We start from the raw sequence: 17,436 nt of genomic DNA, 5'->3' as shown, positions 1-17,436 counted from the left end.
AAACACAAAGAAATATACATAATTCAATAACATAATTAAAATATACACAATTCTTTACATTGACTCTCTTATTTATATCGTCACGATGACAACCAATCGACAAATCCGGAACGTAGTGGGAATGGAAACGGTAGCGTCACCATATTGGCAAACACAAGCGTTTGAAAGTACTCATTGGTTCACTCATTATTTAACTGTCGCTTTATTTGTCAAAATTAGGCAGTTTTTTTTAGCAGACTTTTGTACAAACATTGTCTGACTTAGCAGATTGCCAGATTTGACACCTTCAGACTTGTTTCGTTTGGAATTTCTGACGACGCGAGTGTATGAGATGTGTCCATATACCATTCTGTTTTTTGCCTTAATTTATTAAAGTTTTTTATGTCTTATATATTTATAAAAGTGACTAGAGAATAGGGCACCGTGTGCCTTTTTTCGTTTTTTCAGTTAGAAATTTAGAGGAGCTAGTGAGAGAACGTACGCAGTTGTACAGATAATATAAAGTAATTTTCGGTTTGAACGAAAACAACTTGATTTTTGAGTGTGAAAATTACGTTTTCACTAAACCTACATTTTCAGCTCTTTTAACACGTGTTTCCCTACAAATTTACCGAACTTTACATATGTTTACAATGTATTCATTTATTACCAAAGGAGAGTTTAGTGGGGTTTTCAAAGCAGAGACGATTTATGACCTTGATACAAGTCATTGATACCATCGGTCAAAATAGAAACATTTCCAATGCCAGACGAGGAACTTTTCATACCTATTAGAAACGTAACAACCGTTCATCAGCCTTTAATGGAACCGCTTTATTGGAATATCAGCCATTTATATTTGTAGGACTTTATTATCAGCTATTTAGCAGTGATAACATAAACTGTCACTTATCAATTATGTACTCCAAAATATGTTGACGCCCGATAATCTTTATCTATTATCGGGATTTTAGTAGAAATCTTTCCGATTGGTATCATCGATATTTATTAAAAAATTGACCTTGGCGAGTCATTCAGTAGACCGTTGGGTCACAGAAATGGCACATTTTTCGTTCATTTCCGAGTGCTCGAATTTCGCAAAAGTCGAATCAACGACGAACACTCATATTCTCCAATGCCATTATACGCCTTATAGTGCCTACACTTCATTTGGTAGCTGCGGTCACGTAGTGGCTTTAGTCGATATCACGGGATGTGTTTAACGACTTTTGTTTTTTCTTCAATTAAAAAAATTACAGGGTGTTTTCAAAATACTGTCATTTCCAGTTTCCTTCAGGAGTGTTGTCACCAACGCATTAATTAAATATAGAGCGTACGTTGTAACATAACTTACGGAGCGAATATCTCCAAACACATTTGCATTATTAAGGACCTTTTTAAGTTTTGTCGTTTTCTATCTGTCTTACTGAAATATTGATATGATATATAAATCAACCGATAAAGTTTTGGGAAAGCAAATTGTTGGCTAACTTAAAGACGTATTTTCTATCACCATGTCCAATACGTCTCTATTCTCAACTTTATTGCCACAATTAAATGCTTTACGCCGCATAGAATACTTATCAGTTAGGCACATCAAATAATAACAAAGACATAAAATTCCTACGACGCATATCATCAAGCCTTATAAATTCGTCGATATATCTTTAATAAAAGCTCCTTGATTTCGATCTATTAAAGATTATTATCGTTCATAATAAAACGATCCGACTATGGTCAAAGTCTATACCCAGCTTAGGCGCCTAGCTCGACAAACGTTAATATTCTTTTGCACTCTCGCGCCCAGGACAAGGCTGTTTTCGTAATATCAAATTTAAAAATTCCCGGCATTGAAATACACCGACAGCTAGTTTGACTGGAAAATTATGTTCCATTGAAAATTATTATAAAGTTAATAATAAAAATGATAATAATAATAATGTGCGGCGTTGATTATTTCGATTAACTGAGTATAACGAGTTGTTTCTCACGGTAATAACTGATGTATAATTTTTTTCTAATGCTCTTTGATGGATTAAAGTATTTCTTGTTTGGTAAACTATTCTCCACAATAGAGAACTTAAGCATTCCCAATCCCCTTAACGTAATTTCTCATATCGAATAAAGTCATTTTGCTTTGTAGCAACTTAATGAAAAGTGACATCTAAAGAATTGAATTTTTTTTTTTATTTTAGCGCCCGTCCCGGTGGAGCCGATGGTCCCTATGCCGGTACCAACAATGCCCCCCGTGGGCTTTCAATTAGTACGCGATCCTACCACGGGAGGGCTTCTTCTTTTGCCCACGACCACTGGCATAGGTCAGTTCCCACGATTGGCCTTCCCTTATGCAACTAAACAGCAAAATTTTGCAGAACCCGTACAACAAACTGTGGTATGGCCTAGCTACCCGCAACCGTCCCCGGTTCTGCTACCGTCTCTATCTTCTATGCCTCCGCCCCCTCTTCAGTTGCTAAGCTCAGCTTCCTCGGATTATTTGTCCAGTAGCACTACACTTCATCAGCATACCCAAACCCATAGCACGAGGTTGGTAGCGGTCACGACAGACACGAGCAAAAGAAAGATTCCCATACCTTTGCCGGCAACTACACTGATTAAAATTGAAACCGATGGGACGTTAGATCAGACCAAGGCACTGCAGGCCGTTACTACTTTAGCTAATAATAACGGGACTGTATTCACAGAGCAAGCAGTGCCCCCTTTAGTGACTACACACCTTATTTATCAGCACCCTACGGCGAATCTCATCGTATCCCAGACACCTGTTCTGACTACGGAGACCATAAACACCACGTCCTGCAGATCTCAAGCCACGTCCCCAGTAATTGCCGGTCTGCCTCCTCTTCCCGAGTCCATGCAAATCCATGAAGAAGAACCGATTACCACGGTTTCCTCAGTACAAGATGCAAGTAACCAGACTGACACCCCCATTTGTAGCGAAGACGATAACACAACTCACACAATTTCCGACGTAATTGGTGAAGAAAAAGGAATGGAAAGATGTAAGAGCGTTGAAGTTTCTCAGTCGGAGGTTCAACACATGCCGGTAATAGAAGAAACTCAATATACACCGGAGGAGGAAGTGAAGCAAGTGGGAGAGGCAACATCATCATCATCATCATCATCATCTTTGTCTGAAAGCAGCGACGATGTGCCATCCGCAAAAAAATCCGAAGAGCATGAAGTTGAAAACTCGCAGAAGCCCGATTTAAGTGGCCTGGAATTGCTTTCCAATAGCATCGTGCAGTTTGAACTGATTACCAAACCTGCTGAAGCATCGCCGGCAGTAGCCGCTACCCCGTCATCACAAGAGAAAGTTTCCCCGTCATCTTCGCCACAGGCAGGCCCTATTAGCGTGGATGATAGCCTTGGAGGTCTTGATCTTTTGTGTGCTTTAGCTGAGCAAAGAATCATGGAAGAAAATATTGAGAAACCCGAAAAAAAACAAAAACGCGATAAATCGAAGGAACGGCACCATAAGGACAAGGAGCGTAGAAAGGAGAAGAGGAAGTCAAAGAAACATTCTTCAGAGGAGCCTAAGCGTAAGAAAATGAAGCATCGCTCTAACGACAAAGAACATAGGAAAAAGGACAAGCAATACTCTTCCAGAGAAAAGAGCGACTCAGACAAAGAGAGGAAGTGTTCGTGCCAGTATAAACATTACAAAACACCAGAGTCTGAGCAAGAGGTCAAGCGTTTTTTGGAAAGCAAGGTCCGGCAAAATCACTGTTGCCAAGGCGATTGGCCTTGTATGAACGCTATGGAATTAGATATGAGGATGAAGCTTGCAGAGCTCCAAAGAGAGTATCGAGAAAAGCAGAAAGAGTTGAGCAAATTGAAGCCCAAAAAACATTCCCACGACTCCGAGTGCTCGAAAAAGAAATCTCGCAAGAAGTCCACAAACTCTGAGCGCAGCAATACTCCTCCTCTTCCTTTGGACAATATCCAAGATACGAGTCCTAAGACAGAGACTATAGTCAATTTAAAAAACGATGCTATTCAATCTCTTAAAAGGCGTCATTCCCGCAGTAGCGATTCCTCCCCAGAAAAACACTCATCTTCCTCGAAAAAAAGGAAAGTTGGGAGACCCAAGCGATTGTCTTCGGGAAGAGATTTAGCAGGAACTGAGACTATTGTAGCCAAAAAACCTAAGAACAGTTTCGTCGGTTGTCTGTTGGCAGCAAAAGAGAAGCTGAAGCAACAGCCGAGCAGCCCTATTAACTCCAGCCCCCCTAGATACATTGAGGAACCATATACTCACAAGTTGAAAAAGGTCAAAAACAATAACACCATTATTGTCGATGAGATTAAGTCGTCGAATGTACGACCTACGCTGAAGGCAGAGGCTACGATTAAAGCACAGGACGACGATGAGGTTAACGAATGGCCTCAACAGACAATTGAAGCGGAGGAGGAGGAGGTTATAGATCATATAGAGGAAGATATTGACGAAGAATTGGAAGATGAGGAAAATACATCCAACGAGAACTTCAGCGATGGGTTGTTAGAAAAAGAAGAATTAATCTCGAAGGAGAATGAGAAAATGGAAATCGAGGAGGCGATTTCCGAAAAACCGAAGGAGAGCGTGCCGAATCCTTGCGCATTGACTGAAACTCTTTTAGAAGTAGATAAGTTGCGGGTACTGACAGCCATGGGGGGTTTGTTTTACGCTGGGAAGTTGAACGCCATCGAACCCCCAGATGTGTATTCAATTACACTTGATGGGGAAAGGGGCAATAGACCGCATATTATGTCCAGAGAGGAAATTCTGAGAGACGCGGTAAGTTTTTTTAAAATCATTTTCTTCAGTGGTGGGCTTCTTTTATTGATTTTGTTAACGTTCTACTGGTAAAACTAATACCACAAGTTGCATATAGGGATATTTAAAACAAATCATGAGCAAAGAGAGCAGCCAAACAAAGTTACATAAAAGTAAATTAAATTTGATTAAAAAATCGCTATTCATTACTCCTCTAACCATTCGCATCATATTCTAAGATTTTCTTCAACAACGCCAATCAGTGGTATAACCGCAAATCGATTTGCGTGCAAATTTCTACTTTGTATGTAATAAACATTGCTTCCTTTTCTTTATATTCTGCGGAAAAAATTCTCGATCGTAACTATTCCTTGTCAGAAAATAGCAAATTCTTAGATGAACAAAAAGTAATGGTTAAATTCAGGCACTGGTTGCATCGAGACCAGAAACAGAGTACCTTTAAGACGGCCGTTGATGAACGGACTGGAAAGAATGCTTATTAGAGCTAACAGCCAAAAAGTTCCGAACTTACACCACACGTCATACAAAATAGTAAACTTTTGATTTAAAATGAAAATTTCTGGATAAATCCTGTTTTTTTTGCACTTCTGTAGGGCAAGAAAAACATTAGAAAGAATGCCTGTGAACAGCCATAATGAAAAGTTGGAGATTGCCAATATGACTTTGAGAGGCTTTATGCGTTATAATTTATATAACGTTGTGAATGGCCAATAAACAACGTAAGAGCAAATTATGATTGATCCTACAATTACATAATGCTGTGTGGATTTTACATCCGTCCAAAACATTATTAAATTCCCTATAACTAATGATGTGGGAAAAAGTCAATGAACAACCAATTTATGTGTGGATTGAATTTGAATTTTTAAGAAAACTGTTGGATACCTCCACCATATTGCGGAACTAAATTTAAATAATATGCAGATGAGTCGTCTTAAACACGAGAATACGATCTTATCATCTAAAAACATAATACTTTACCTCGAAGGTTCTCTATAATTTCGCGCGAGCCTAAAGATCGTTCTCTTTACAGCGAATTACAGTAATTAGGATCATTGTTCCCAGACCCAGACTATTAGAAGATTATAATAATTGCTATAAACTCCCTCGTAGGTGGGGCTACTTTAGTATGCAACTATGCGAGTGTGTTAAAGGCTCTAGTTTCCTCCAACCCACAAAGTATTTCATATGAGATTAAGCCACCTTGCTCCTTATCTATAACATCCTATTAAAGCCACAATAGTAAACAATAAAAGAGGAAAGCAATTTTTGACCCCTTATATGCCTCTCTTTCGTTCCGAAAACGGTCGTCGGTAAAACGCGTACTAAAGCGGGCCATCATGACTGGCAGCTTAAGTGCAACGGAAAGAGAGCGACGACATCGAGCGTGTGTTGAAAAAAGAAGGAAAAGTCGGAGCCCAAGATCAGTGCCGCGATAAGAGAGCCTGCCTGCTGTACCACATCGAGTGCGTCCGACAAGGTTATAGAAATGAAAGATGGGCCGGTAAATAATGTTTTACCAGTGGTGGCGCAACAGAATTTTCCTTTGTTAAAAAAAAAAAAAAATCCAACTTACAGTTTCTTTTCATTAACCTGGATTTGATTTAGATTGTGGAGGTGGCTCCCAAAACCACAGAAGAATTGACAGTAGGGACCCGATTGTGTGCCTATTGGAGCCAGCAGTACCGATGTCTGTATCCAGGCAGTGCTGCCGAACCTGGGAGTCCAGACCCTCAGCTGGACGGTAAATTTGTCTGCGTGGAATTCGATGACGGAGACAGCGGACGCATAGCCCTTCAGGACATCCGGCTGTTGCCTCCAGACTACCCAATTATCGGTAATCTCACGTCAATTCACTTACTACAATATCTAACACAAGATTTTCAGAATACGACCCGAATCCCTTGCTTAGTCTATCCAAGCGAAAACGCCGAGCATCCACAAGTATCTCTACAGAAGAAAAACATGGTCCGGAATTCATAAAGCCTATATCTCAGACTTTCGGTCAGTGTCCGAGCTGGGAGAAACTGGCCACAGAACAAACTACCTCAGAGATGGAACGGTACAAAGAAAAGAGGCGGTTGAAGAAAAAGAAAAAGGAAAAGATGAAGGAGAAGAGTGATGACAAGAAGAAAAGAAAGAAGCATAAGTGCACTGAGGAGCCCTGCCCGCATAAAAGACATCACAAGAAACATAAGAAACACAGAAAGCATCACGACAAGAGTCGAACAGATTCGGAAGGATCGTCCAAAGGGGAATTCGTATGTCAAATAATTGACGAGACTGATTCAGACTTAGCAAAACAGATAAAACCAGAGGAAAAGGTCATTGTGGAAGCTGCAGCTGATAAAGTTGTAGAAGACGAGACATCAACGCGAAGCAGTACTGATGATTTTCCGAATTACGACGCCCCTGCGAATCCCGATGACGAGGTTACTATGGACGATATTTTGGAAAGTGAAGAAAGCAAGGTGAGCGTGTAGGAATAAATTGGATCTAGAAATCGTCAAAGGAATACTTTTCAGAAGGGGAAGAAATTCCGGGATCGACAAGAATCATGCGAAAGCCGAAGTAAAATGAGCGCATTTTTACCGGCCAGACAGCTATGGCATTGGTCTGGAAAGGGATACAAGAGGCCGCGGGCAAAAGGAAAATCGAAGAAATGCTTCTATAAGTCTATACAAAGGGGGAAAGAATCTATTACGGTGAGAAATATGGTTTATTAAGTTTAGAGTAAGAACATCAAACTACGCGATTGGGTTATTAATTTAAGAACGTTTACTTCTCAGGACCATATAAATGAGCAAAATGTTTTCTCCACACATTTAATCAGACAGGTTTATTGCGAAATATTTCTTCATAGGAAGTACAAAATCACTTTTGCAATAGTTCTGTCAAAGTTTTATACATTTCACTTACTGACATTATCTTCCATTGTTTCCATTATATCCTAAGCGAAACGTTCAATGATAAGAAGAGTAATGATCATAAAAACCGAGATTCAAACGTAAATGATCACCGAATGTGGGGATCGCATCCCAATGATTTCGGATATGAGCTCATCTCACTCCAAAGTTTCAGCTATAATGGCAAGAAAGGAGATACAAGTAATAATGAATTTCAATAATTATTTGAATGCCAAATCCGAGTTTGCTTAGCCTGAGCTGCGCGATAAAGCAGCGCAACAGCCATCGCTGACTGAGCTTGAAATGTTGTGCGCACTCTAATGAGCGAGTGGGCTGCCATGGCAAAGCGCATAACTTAAACAACCAGCGGGAACAAATACTTTATATCCCGTAGATCCCACATTATCCCCTCTGACGCTATATGATTCCTATTTAACTTTAGTCGATCAATTTATATGTTGGTTCATTAAGTGGTCGTGGAAAAATGTATATTATAATTGAATGCTCTTTCTTCAATTCAGTTGAGTCATTTTGTATTCGGATTGTAATAGTAGTTGAACCGTGTTTTCATTAGTCTCTCATACATGTGACCACCATAGATGCGAGAGAAATTACAAAATGGAATGAATTTACGTTCGAATGTTAACTAGGGTATGGATAACAGTTGCAATAAATATACTCTCACTCGGGCACAGCGTGGTTTTTCTAAAATTAACACTACTTAATTCAGTAAGAGATGACTAGGTAAATAGAAGGGTTCTGTTTTATTATAGAATTTTACCTACACCTCAAATACTATTTTTAGTTGAAATTATTATTGATTTTTGTCAGAGAGCGAGAGAAGGTATAGTGTTCCTGAACAAACTTTAAAATATTTCCTTTTTAGGAACCATCATACTGTATTTATACAAAACGTCTGAGATAAGACACATCGCATAAATAAGCAGCAATGATGTTATTTTAGGAATTTCTCTTGTGCTATTTTCTATTATAAACCATACTCGTGGATATATCACTACTGGTTTTCGATAGCCGTCGACCCTTATTAACGTGCCACCCGATCTTCAAAATATCGTCCACAATATTAAACTGAAAGCTCTTCGACATTATTTTCAAATTCCAAAAAGATTTTCTCCCCGAATTTTCAAATTAAGATTTTTTGAGAAGTCGATCCTAACACATTTATCTTACAGGTAGGAGACGCTGCAGTATTTCTATCCACAGGCCGACCAGACAGGCCTTATATTGGCAGGATAGAGGCGATGTGGGAACTTTGCGGCACCATGGTTGTCAAGGTCAAATGGTTCTACCATCCTGAAGAGACAATCGGTTGCCCGCTTAATCTACAATATCCGGTATGTAAAAGTTGGTTTCAGCATTACTCAAAAGTCTTAAGGCAAATGCCTTTGAACACAAACTAATTTTATTCAGTAAAAGTTGCTCGTATTTCGTTCTGTAAAATAATAATAGTCTTTCTGTGGTTCAAGGGGCATTAACGTTATTTCTCATTAAGATTTTTTTCTTGAAGCTAAAAGAACGAACTAACAGCTAGTTTGTTGTAAGGGCTGGTAACTTCACTATAGAAGTAAAGTTCTCATAACATGCCTATTTCTGATATGTTACCTATTTGTTATAAGCTCTGATTGAATTTTGGTAGTGCCTAAATACTAAAGCCCAGGTGTTCTACGACGACACATCATGATTATACAGATCATTTTCAATAAAAAAGTCATATAATTTGTTGCCAGCGCCGTGATCTATTCACCATTATAAGTCTATCTATTCACCTTAGAAAATTCTGTTTTTGATCGTAACCCAATGTATCTTATTGTGTATTTAATCAGGGAGCCCTCTTTGAATCACCTCACGTGGACGAGAATGACGTCCAAACAATTTCCCATAAATGCGAGGTGTTGCCCTTAAAGGAGTATACGAAACGATTGGGGAATGATCCCGCTCGTTACGCCACCATTTACGACAACAACGACATTTATTATTTGGCGGGCTTCTACGACCCCACCAACCAAGCCTTGAGAATGGAGCCGGGAATTCCATTTACAAAAACCGATTGACCTTAAGAAATTCTGAGATTATCGCTATTCTTATGGGAGAAAGATGTGTGTTGCGGAGTACTTACAAGGATGTTTGTTGAGATTTGGAGGTTTATTTAACCATCAGTAGCCTTTGTACGAGCAATACTACCGGCTAGTTGTGTGAAAGTCGATTTGGTGTCGAAATGCTAGTGATTTTTGGTGCTATGTTAATAAGTGTTTTTGAGGTTTGTTTTCGAGCTGGTTTTGTTGTAAAAAGCTAAAATTAAGTTTTCACGAGGACGCGTTTTTTTTTTGAGTTGTTTAATGTCTCGTTAGAATTCGAGATTTGTAAATAATCCGCGAAAGAGTTAGGTTTATTCAGTTCAGTCTATGGAGTTGCTGCATTTTCACCGACAAAATTCGTCATACCCACAAAGAGACAGAAAAAGTATTTATAGCATTTGATGCAGGAAAACCGTAAAATGATGCAAAAGGAAGTTATAAGCAAATTTTTATCGGATTTATATTGATGACGCACTTTAAGAGATGCAAAAGGCAGCAATTCCGCAGACTTTTCTTTTACCTAACCGAAGTACTTAAGCAAAAAATGCTTGGGACAATTTGAACCGCAACTGAAAAGTTGTGCAGTAAACGTTGTTCAATTCAGTCGCCCTTCTAGATACAATCAATTTGTTTGTTTTACTGATAGTTTGTATATTCCAAAAACAAATGGAATTTCTGAGGATCATTTGCCAAGCGCAAAATATGGGCCATACTTCGGAACAAAGCGAATTTATTTTACTCAAAACTAAATGCTCCATTCGACCCACGTAAATGTGGCAAATTAAGTCTTAGATGTAGTTTAGAAACCCTTGTACAGCTAGTTACTGATTTAATATTAATATTTTGTAAATAGGTCTATTAATGTTGTTAGTTTTATCGATGTTTTACGCAGAGAAATCGCAATTAATGCGGCAAAAAAAGAAGGATTATATATTTTGATATTAGGACCAATAGGGAAGTCATTTCGGTCTGCTTTACTCTTAATAAGGTACCTCGAAAAGTGAATTTCTAAAATTTTTCACAATCACCCAATTATGAAACGTTTGGACTGTATCAATGGTGCCTAATTTTTACGTATTTACGACCTAATGACTGAAATCTATTGGACTAGAATTTAATGATTATAGTGATATAAAACAAATGTATAGTCTAGCTTAAATATTACACAGGTGCGTGTACTAACCTAAAACAATAAAAATCCTGTGACAAAATTATAAGGAAGGTGTGATAAACATATCTACTATAAGGGTAACGATGGACTGCTTTTAAGCTAGAGGTAAGATTAATTTTGTCTTTCGGATTTTTTGCTTAGAGGTAAGTGTTGTTGTATTGTGCAATGTACTCAATAATAGCCTGTAGAGAATCAAAACTAACTTATAGGGAGTCGAAACTTCTGAAAGTATTACTTTGTTTTTTAACTATTGTAGTATAGATATGCGTAGTTTTACTTATATTAGAGAAAAGCAAACAATAACACACTTTAAGTACCTACCGATTAGTGGTTTGACAACCTCAAAATGTATACGATATTTTTTTAAAGCGTCTTTTATCCTTTTGTTGAAATAAATACACATACGCTTATTTTATAATAAAGTTACATGTTATTAGTTAGGTGCTTTCTGAGTATACTTAACAGTACGCCAGCTCTATTTTCAGAGCTTCAGTTTTTAAGGAAGATTTTTTTTAATATATAGTATTTATGCGTGAATTTCCTGTCATGTTATACACGTTACATAGTCTTTTGATATTTTTATTTTAAATTTATTAGTTTGCGTAGTATCTACGTTATTTTTTAGTCTTGTATAATGAAACGAACGGAGCTAAAGATAGTTCCTCTATGTTTGATACACATTTAAAATTACAATGATATATTATTAATTACCGCTTTTGTAAAGTATTTTAGTGTAACAATATTTTATCTCGGCGATTTGAGCTTTGTGTATAACTCTGTATAAAGTAAGAATCTTATTTTTGCATTCGCTTCTTTTCAATAAAGATTTTCTTCGGAGTACTAAACCAGGGTCAAATGATGTTTCAAAATGTATGTTATTACTACTGTGTGTACATACTTTTTCAGCTTGTACATAGTTACATGCTTTAGCTCTCTCTTTCTCTCATTAAATAAAATATTCAGTCACAAAACGGGAATTGTGTTTTATTTTTTGACCACCTTAAGACAATTCATTGTTGGTTCTTAATCTTAAAATAAACAACAAATGAAATACGAAAAAGTAACAGTAAATTTTACACATTCGTAATGTAAAATGAATAGCGAAGAGTTTCCTGCTCTAGGTGTATGAATGTACTGATGTGTGGAACCACAAGATAAACGCGACATATTTTGAATAAAAAAATATGTCTTCAAAGCAAGTATGTGTACCTCACTATGAGTATATATGTACATATAACCCAACCGAACTTCAACGCCGAAGCCAAATAGTCCATGTGTTCTTTATTTGGAATGGTTGCGCCACGTATAAACTATCCATAGCACTAACCGCTACGCAAAGAAAGATTCCTTCTATCGCACAATACTCATAATGTTGGCGCCACGAGGCAAACTACAGATATCTTTTTACGAGAAAGTTTTACCTGCCTTAGAGGTGTATAGATGGCACCATGGCACGACAACTTTGATAAAATGGTGAAAGCGACTTACTCTAATACCTTCCTGTGATAAAAGGTAAGTATTTCTGATGGCACAGAAGGTTTCGACTATTCTTTTTAATTTGACAATGTACGATTTACATAACTCTGTTTTTTTTTCAGTTTCCGAAGGGTAAAAACAACACCCGATGAAAACAGAGCATTCATGCACTATAAGAACTCTACTCTGGACGTAATAGCAGCGATGCAGCGATATGCATAGTTGAGTAATGGTTTTTTGATTCCATGCATGGAGATTAGACGTCGTTAGTATTATTGGAGACACAAGTTAAATCGAAAATTTATTGATTTAAAAACCATGAAATCGTGAAGAGTTTGGTTACTCACGCCTCGATGGCAGTTGAAGAAAAATTACAGAAACCTTATTGCAGAATAGGCTTACCTGTCTTCGTGGTAAGTAGATGACCTCACGCCAAGGAATCTTTGATGAAAGAGTGGCAACGTAATTAGCTCCGTTGCTACAAATTTAAATCTGTATGACTCCTATTGTACAAGTGAAGCAAGTAGTTGGAGTGACTCACTCTGATGTCATCCTGGAATGATGTAAATATTTCTGGCGGTGAAGAAGGTGGTTTTTAACTATTCTTTAAACTGCGTTTCTTCATTTGCCGGAGAGTAAAAGCCTCAAGACACCCGGTGATAGCAGAACCTGTGCCCATCATGAGAACCTCACCCTGAAAGAAATACCCACAGTGCAATGATAAAATACATGCGTATTGATTTGGACAATGGATGGCGATCTCATCCTTGTAGTACATATATCGTTAATGTTAAGAATACAAGCTGCTAAATACCCATAGGAATTACTTACGCATGTCTGTATATTTATTATCCATCATTTTTAAAACAAGAGACCTTATGGTCCAGCTGCATTGCCTCACTAATATTACATCCCTAAGTGAATAACAAACGTTTTATTATCTTTACGGCAACCACTTGAGACTTATATGCCCTCATACACCGTCATAATAAAGCACCGAAAAATATAAGTAAAACTCTCTTTATACGTGCGCCATAAAGCTAATGTATCATAGCCGGCAACAGCTGTGACATATTCTACAAGGAAGACATTCAAACATACATCAGCTTTTACTATGAAATATTGGGATGTCTATTCGAGAGTCGAGTAGTGGAATATATGGATAAATGGAAGGAAATGGTTCTTGTTGTGGTTTTCCTCCGTCTCTTTCTCTCTTTTGAGCGTTTGGGGACTAGTTGTAAGTGAAGGTGATTGATGGGCTAAACTGACTAGAAAAATAGATATAGTAGAGAGATGACTAGTGGTCATAGCAGGTATTTATCACTCTTTTGTCTTTTTTTATGAAAATTAATAGTCGATGTAAAGAAGAAATGAGTGTCATGGATGCTGACATTTGTCATAATAATCTGCTACAACAGCCATAATTGAATAATAATTTATAATTTTCTTTTTTCAGTTTTTTTCCGTAATTAAGGTTTATTTGCGAAGTATATAAAAACCTGTTGACACATTAATTAGCACAAAATTAAATTACAGTGCAGAACAGCACTTTTTCGTATTTTTTGCTTGGGCATGTGCGTGGATTAAATTCATTGATGTGATCCGCGGACGAACGTTCATTTTGCCTACAATTTTATCAGGTGAAAGAAAATAAAAAAAATGGTTTATATTAAGGAAGTAAAAAAACTGCCTTTGTCCAGGTCCATTTTATTAATAACAAACGAATATTCAGCTTGTTCAAGCGGCAGTTCAATAGAGGTCGTACAGAAGGAATAATGAGGAATTTGCGGGATAGAATGTCTTTATTCGTGCCAGCCATTTAAGTTATACATGTTATGGTAACTCACACGCCCATTATAGTGCGCAATCGCCACATCGGTCGACGTTGACTTGGCTGCGCAGCACTGGACTCTGACTAATCGTCAAATTCCAGTTTGACATATCAATATTTTTTGAAGTCCAATATTATTTACGTTTATGATTGGTAATCGACAAAGCATATCGCCTTTATGACAACTATTTCTCTCATAGTTCGCTTCAGCGCTGTGACAATTCACCAAAAAAAGAAAATATTTAATTAAGAGGTAAAGTTCTTCCAAGTCATCAACTCGGCGTAAACTCCCCCGAAAATTGCTATGACTTCTCCATTATTTCTTCCGTTCCGAGGCAACAAAACAAAAATATCCAATTTGTGACATGGTCGAGAGCTATTACTCTATTTCTCGTGTCATTTCAAGTTGGCAAACTTTCCCGGAAGTTTGTCGGAGGGGGTAGGTTTAAAAGCTAATACCCGACAAACTTGAGCCGATATTTCTCGCCATGTTAGAAAAGTTTGCAACCTATTTCACGCCCAAACGAAACTGGACCCAAAAGTGAACTCCGCTTAGCAGTTCATTCTCTGCTGAGAATTTTTTGTTCAAATTAATTGGGAATGAAGAAATAGTAGTTTAATAAGGTGGAGTGTCTTTATTTTAAGATTCATTTACCCTCTGCATCATTACCTCAGTGTCCTCTCTAAAATTCTTCATCAAGTTCTTTATTTGTTGTGCGTTTTAAACCTACGTAATATTGACGACGTTAGTGCGTCACTACTAATCTGCTGTAAAATCAGTTATGGTCATCCTAATGGTATTATCCATTCACAAGTACTAATGGACATATTCAATACGCTGAATATAATCAATAAAACAAAGGAAATTGGTTGAAAGGAAGAGTTTTAGGAACGGCCTACTATAGTAGTGGTCTACTTCGAATAGGACTGGACATTGCTCGAAGGGATCTAGGTCAAAAATTTAATGACTCAGTAGCGCTGAAAAGCACGGGGCAGAAAGTCAAGAATAAAGTTTATAAAGTCTGTATACAGGGTGGGTTATAAGTACTTCTCAAAATTTCAGGAGATGATTGTTGTAGCTTCATAATTGTCACCAAGACGTTTCAAGCACCGTTGTTAGTCAGAACGCTCAGCATTAAAACGAGGCCGCCAATATCCCCTTGAAGCTCGTCAAAGTACTTTTAAAACTAAGATTACGGAAGAGTCACAGGAATACCGACCGTAAAGTTTAGATCTCTTTATAGAGTGTTCAGGTTCGTACGCCTGGTTAAACATAAGTTACTGATTGCTTGATAGGAACCCAAGTTTCGTTACCGTCGCTTAATCTATTGAAGACTGATATAGGGTCAGTTAATTAAAAAAAAAAACAACGTAAGGAAGGCAATCGTAATTTTAAATTTCTGAAGTTTTGGAAACCAATTTTGGAAATATCAATTGAAATATAACTGAAACAAAGAAAGTACCAAAACTTTGTAGACGAAGTTTAAACGAACTTTCTAATAAACTTTTGGGAACTTTTCGTGTCGAAATGAGGAGCACGTGATGTCATTCTTCATTCTTCGAGATTTAAACTTTGATTTTAATTGTTAAGAGACCAGCTTCGTTTTTTGATTTGTTTATTTTGTGAATTTGATTAATTTAACAGCCGCTGGCCATTTCAAGAATCTAGGTCAATCGCATACATATACAGTGTGTCACACTTAAGATCTCTCTTATATTTTTCTTATTTGTAGAGGTAAAGAAATAATTTTTAGTGCACTTATAGAGCTCCATAAACTGTATATTTTACGGCATTTAGCATACGCAAAATGTCGGGACGTCGGTTGCTGCGATTGATGAATACGGCGACTTTTTTTAATATTTAGCTTCGCGTTAGCGATATCGAAAAAAGTGATTTGAAAAAGTTGTTTAGAATATTACTTTAAGCCTATATATCGATTTACATCGAAAAATTCGAATAAAGTAATAAAATTTAAAAAATAACAATTACGTTAAAGTAACAGAGTATCTGCTTACTAAACTGTCAATTCAATTGTTATTGTTTCCAGATTTTTTTGCATTCATAGCCTACTGGTAAAAATAATTATAATATTAGAATTAAAGGAAATCCCAGAGCCAGTTTAAGAAATTTTACACGATATAATTAAGAAACTAAAAATTCGAATTTTTCGATGAAAATCGATATATAGGCTTAAAATATTAGGTGTACAACTTTGCTTCCGCCGTTTTTGAATAGATGTATGTAGCGGTAAGTAATGATCGAAATAAATAACCCCATGTGGGCATGCAGGAGCCTTGGGCACCTGTTAACATAACCTCATAAAAATATTAGTCTATTTGTGTCTTCATCATAAAGTTATTCGCAATTGAAAATGTCAGTGTACGAGCCAAATTCTCGTCATTTGCGGGAGGTTTTACTTTTCTGCTTCAATATGAAGAAATCTGCTGCTGAGGCTCATCGAATGCTCTCAGATACTTATGGGGAAGCCACTATTAGTGAAAGGACATGTCGTGAGTGGTTTCAGCGCTTCAAGAACGGTGATTTTCACGTCGAAGACCAACATAGCGGTGGAAGAAAGAAGGTTTTCCAAGATGCGAACTTGGAAGCATTACTTGACGAAGACTCGTGTCAAAGTCAACAAGAATTGGCACAATCATTGGGAGTGACTCAACAAACAATCTCAAAACGCCTCAAAGACATGGGAATGATTCAGAAGCAAGGATATTGGGTGCCGTACGAGTTGAAACCAAGAGATATTGACAGGCGTCTGTTCGCTTGTGAACAGTTGCTTGCAAGGCAAAGACGGAAGGGATTTCTGCATCGTATTGTGACTGGGGACGAGAAATGGGTTCATTACGATAATCCCAAACGCAAAAAGACTTGGGGATATCCCGGCCATGCTTCCACGTCGACGGCCAAACCGTCTATTCATGGTTCCAAAATCATGCTCTGTATTTGGTGGGATCAACTCGGCGTAATATATTATGAGCTGTTACAACCAACTGAAACAATCACAGGTGCTCTTTATCGAACCCAATTAATGCGTTTGAGCCGAGCATTGAAAAAGAAACGGCTGCAATACAACGAGAGACATGATAAAGTGATTTTGCAGCACGATAATGCTCGACCCCATGTTGCGCAAGTGGTCAAGAAATACTTGGAAACATTGAAATGGGAA

General features: G+C 37.6%; 1 protein-coding gene across 3 annotated transcripts in view; it reads left to right on the top strand.

Annotated features, from left to right (window-relative positions):
• wge (winged eye) overlaps positions 1-11,927 on the top strand; it is a 54,378-nt gene extending 42,451 nt beyond the window's left edge. For 2 of the 3 annotated variants that reach the window (XM_066405809.1, XM_066405811.1), the window contains 6 exons: positions 2,175-4,777; positions 6,386-6,614; positions 6,665-7,248; positions 7,303-7,482; positions 8,877-9,038; positions 9,528-11,927. In XM_066405809.1, the coding sequence (XP_066261906.1) occupies positions 2,175-4,777; positions 6,386-6,614; positions 6,665-7,248; positions 7,303-7,482; positions 8,877-9,038; positions 9,528-9,755 (3,986 nt within the window). In that variant the 3' untranslated portion in view covers positions 9,756-11,927. The remainder of the gene's footprint in view (positions 1-2,174; positions 4,778-6,385; positions 6,615-6,664; positions 7,249-7,302; positions 7,483-8,876; positions 9,039-9,527) is intronic. The other variant, XM_066405810.1, reaches the window with a different exon arrangement.
• Positions 11,928-17,436: the final 5,509 nt, after the last annotated feature.

The sequence above is a fragment of the Euwallacea similis genome, chromosome 2, assembly GCF_039881205.1.
Source record: "Euwallacea similis isolate ESF13 chromosome 2, ESF131.1, whole genome shotgun sequence".
NCBI classification, from domain to species: domain Eukaryota; kingdom Metazoa; phylum Arthropoda; class Insecta; order Coleoptera; family Curculionidae; genus Euwallacea; species Euwallacea similis.
This window is presented reverse-complemented; position numbering and strand designations above follow the sequence as displayed.